We start from the raw sequence: 3659 nt of genomic DNA, 5'->3' as shown, positions 1-3659 counted from the left end.
CGGCGAGACGAGGGGAGGGGGTGGAGGGGAGAGGTGGCGGCGCTGGTGGGGGCTCCCCCGAGTCGCCAGAGCAGAGGCGACGCGGGGGTCGGGTGGATGGGATGCGTGCTAGAGAACTATGGGTGTTTCAGTTTTTTATTAATAAAATAACAATACAATTACTTATTGATGTGCTACAGAGGTATTTCACCAAGTTTAGAAGCGTTCGATCTTGGAAGCTAGTATGATTTTCAGAATATGGAGTTGCTTATAACAATACAATTACTTATTGATGTCCTTTTCCCAGAACACGTACATAAAGGATGTAAAAGCGGGAACATACCGGTGTTCCTTTCCCAATATAGTATAAAATAGCAAAATACTGGTGCGTTTCTTACCGGAATAGAAATAGGAGTACGAGGCGGAAACTAATTAACGGCGCCACGCGTATTAGTAACAGGATACTATAAACGAGAGCCGCCCGCTGGCTATAAAAGCGAGCCTAACCCGCCTCAGATCGTCAGAGAAGTTGGAGTTGAATTGCTGCCTAGTTACAAAATATGGGATGGTCGGAAGTCATAGGCAACGACGTCGCCACCGCCACACCGGCAGCGCGCAACCGTGTTGATAGACGGGGTGAATGGGGCCAAAGAACCACGGCCACCGGTGGTGACTCTTCAAAATCTGCAATCGGTGGCCGCTTCCAGCGACTCGACGAGATCGGTGCAGGGGGCTTCGGTGTGGTTTACCGGGCGAGGGACCGCCACACTGGCGAGATCGTCGCCATCAAGTGCCTCCGCACAAACAAGTACGCCCACGACGACAGCGGCGACTGCTACCTCTCCGCCTTTGCAGGAGAGGTCAGCGCCTTGGAGAAGTGCAGCGGCCACCCGTCCATCGTGCAGCTGCGCGCCTCGGGTGAGCATGACGGCGAGGCCTTCATCGCCATGGAGTTCGTCGGGCAGACCCTCAGGCACGTCATGAAGCGCGTCCGTTTCGGGAGGAGACACACCGAGATGGAGGTCTGCGTGATGATGAGGCAGCTCCTCACCGGCGTGGGGAGGATGAACCGTCTAGGTCTCATGCATCGTGACCTTAAGCCGGGGAATGTGCTCGTCGACGACCGCAAGAACCTCAAGATCTGTGACCTTGGGCTATCATGCAGCATGGCCGATGGGCCGCCCTACTCAAACCACATCGGAACACGGGGTTACCGCGCACCAGAGCTCCTCCTAGGATCCACGAATTACGACGAGCGCATCGACTCTTGGTCTCTTGGCGTCATGATGGCTGAGCTACTTGCTGGTCACCACCCTTTCTATGGGAAGACCGACATGGACCACCTCAGCGAGATTTTGGACCTTCTTGGTACAGCAGACATCAAAGAGTGGCCGGGCTATGATGGGCGGCAGCTGCCCGGCGGATGGTCATTGCATAGCAGTTTGCGCTCCATGTTCCCATGCCCTGCCGATGCTAGGAGAAGATGCCGCCCCCAACTTTCAGAAGCTGGTTTTGAGGTCTTGAGCGGACTACTGCGATGCAACCCTGAAAAGAGACTCACGGCGAGGGCCGCGCTGCGGCATAGGTGGTTTAAAGAGACCAACTTCAGGGCTGCAAAGAGCTGATTGGTTAACTTGCACAATCCATAATGTAGCTGCCTGTGTGGAATGAATGTATGCGGAGCCAGATAGTCGTAATTCACCTCATATGTAAGTTTGAAATGTATGGGCCTGCCCACATATCAGTTTCTTGGAAAAATAATTAGCATGAGTGGATTTCCACCAACGTCTTTGTTTGCCCCCTACTGTCCCTCCTGCGTCAGCCTAACCATCAGTACCGTCGCTGATGCTCGATGAAATTGTCGTGTGTCGCCTCGTCAAATATTTCTTGTGTGATGAGCCCCTCCTATGCCGAGCCACTGGCACCCATCAACCTCCACCTTCTTTTTCGACGAAATCAAATGCCATGAATCACGTTTCTAGGCGACGGACCATCAACAAATGGAAATGTACGCATCATATATGAATAAAGTTAGCAAATGAGCATGGCGTCTCCCACATGATAGTACTAGAATTTTGGTTTGCACCGAGTATGACCCAGAATATGTTCAAACTATGCCGATGCACACATGGATATTTCTTGAGAATAATAAATGACAACCATGTTTCTACTACATGCTACTGCGCTGCACAATCCTCCTAACATCTTATAGCACTTAAAGTACGTACCTTCATATGGTCCACTCTACAAACTCTTGCAGTTTATCTCCAGTTCGACCTGAGCGAGATGATCTTCTGCTTCTTCGAGGCCGCCGGGCGGGCTGACCCCCAAGATTTTATGTATGAAGTCTCACACCCTTCAACTAGTAAACTGCTGTCAAGCTAGCACCCAAACAACCATAGTATACCTTGCCTCAATCACCATTATGACCATCCACCCCATCATCCTCTTCGTTCCCCCGTATCCAGGTCATCGGTTTGCTTTCATCGTCCTTCTTGCTGTCAATTTCGGCATCCCCTTTGTCCCCATCGATCCTCATGGTGATAATGAGCACGACACGCTCTCCACCTTGGCGGCGAAGCTAGGGGACAATACATAGGCAACATTTTGTCAGCCGTTGAACAGCGACGAGCGGAGCATCCTGAACTTTGGGGGTCAGCGTCCAGACCTGGGACTGGCCCCTAAACCAAGAGAAACACACGGAGCATCCGGCGTTAACGTTCTGCTGCGCCTGTGTCTGGACACGAACCAGCGAGAACCCCGCGGAGTCCAGTGACCCTACATGAAGCAAGAAGAGGTCGATGCCATTGTCTTCGTCTTTTTCGTGATCGTAGCTTTTTTTAGAATAATCCAACTCCACTTTATTCAATGTTCAAAGGGATCATTACAATATCATGGGGAAATCCTAGCCATAGGTGGCGTACCACACCAGGAAAAAACGAAACTTTTGCAAGATAATGAGCTTCAAAATTACAATATCTACTTTCACGGCTAAAATAAAATTCATCAAGTTCGGTTCTCCTTGTATGGATCTCGTAACCAATAGCTGCATTGTGTCCTCCACTACCATCTTCGATATCATTTACTGCTCATAAACATTATGAAGCAGCAAATAATCGTTGAATAAGAAGATCATTGGCCAATGCTTGTGTTTCCCTACATGCCAGGGTCTCTAGAATCAAAGGATCAACAATATGCGAAAAGATCATAGCTGAAGAGACCAAAGACTCTACAGCTTCACTGCGGCAAACCACTCCAAGTGAGCCCATATACAACCATTTCTCGAAACTGCACCATCAACATTAAATTTTCACAAGCCTGCCGGCGGTGCTAACCATGCAACCCGTGGATACCTCGTGATCCGAATCTGGTCTGTTTGTGGCTTCGTATCGTCATGCCAGTCGATGAAGAGTTTTGGTTGCTCCTTTACTAGTGCAGTGGTGTCTTGAATTGTCATTGGATGAGGCCTGGCTGCCACGGATGCCCGAGCTATCAGCTGGATGGAACGTATGCATGCCTTCCCTGTCCTCTTTCCGGCATTCTCTCAATCGATCACTCACGTCCCTCTCTCCTATCTCCAAAACATCATCGCCATCACCTCTAATTCCGGCCATATCCGCTGCTAATTAGTGCCACGTTTCATCAGCCTAGTCCCTCCTCGATGTCCTTGACATATTCCC

The 3659-nt window shown here is 50.2% G+C and overlaps 1 protein-coding gene across 1 annotated transcript; it reads left to right on the top strand.

The window, feature by feature from the left end:
- Positions 1-519: 519 nt before the first annotated feature.
- LOC123064415 (putative cyclin-dependent kinase F-2) lies at positions 520-1728 on the top strand. The gene has a single exon (XM_044487905.1). The coding sequence runs from the start codon at positions 540-542 to the stop codon at positions 1602-1604; it is 1065 nt and encodes a 354-aa protein (XP_044343840.1). The 5' UTR covers positions 520-539; the 3' UTR covers positions 1605-1728.
- The last annotated feature ends 1931 nt before the right edge of the window (positions 1729-3659 follow it).

The sequence above is a fragment of the Triticum aestivum genome, chromosome 3B (assembly GCF_018294505.1).
Source record: "Triticum aestivum cultivar Chinese Spring chromosome 3B, IWGSC CS RefSeq v2.1, whole genome shotgun sequence".
Classification (NCBI taxonomy): domain Eukaryota; kingdom Viridiplantae; phylum Streptophyta; class Magnoliopsida; order Poales; family Poaceae; genus Triticum; species Triticum aestivum.
This window is presented reverse-complemented; position numbering and strand designations above follow the sequence as displayed.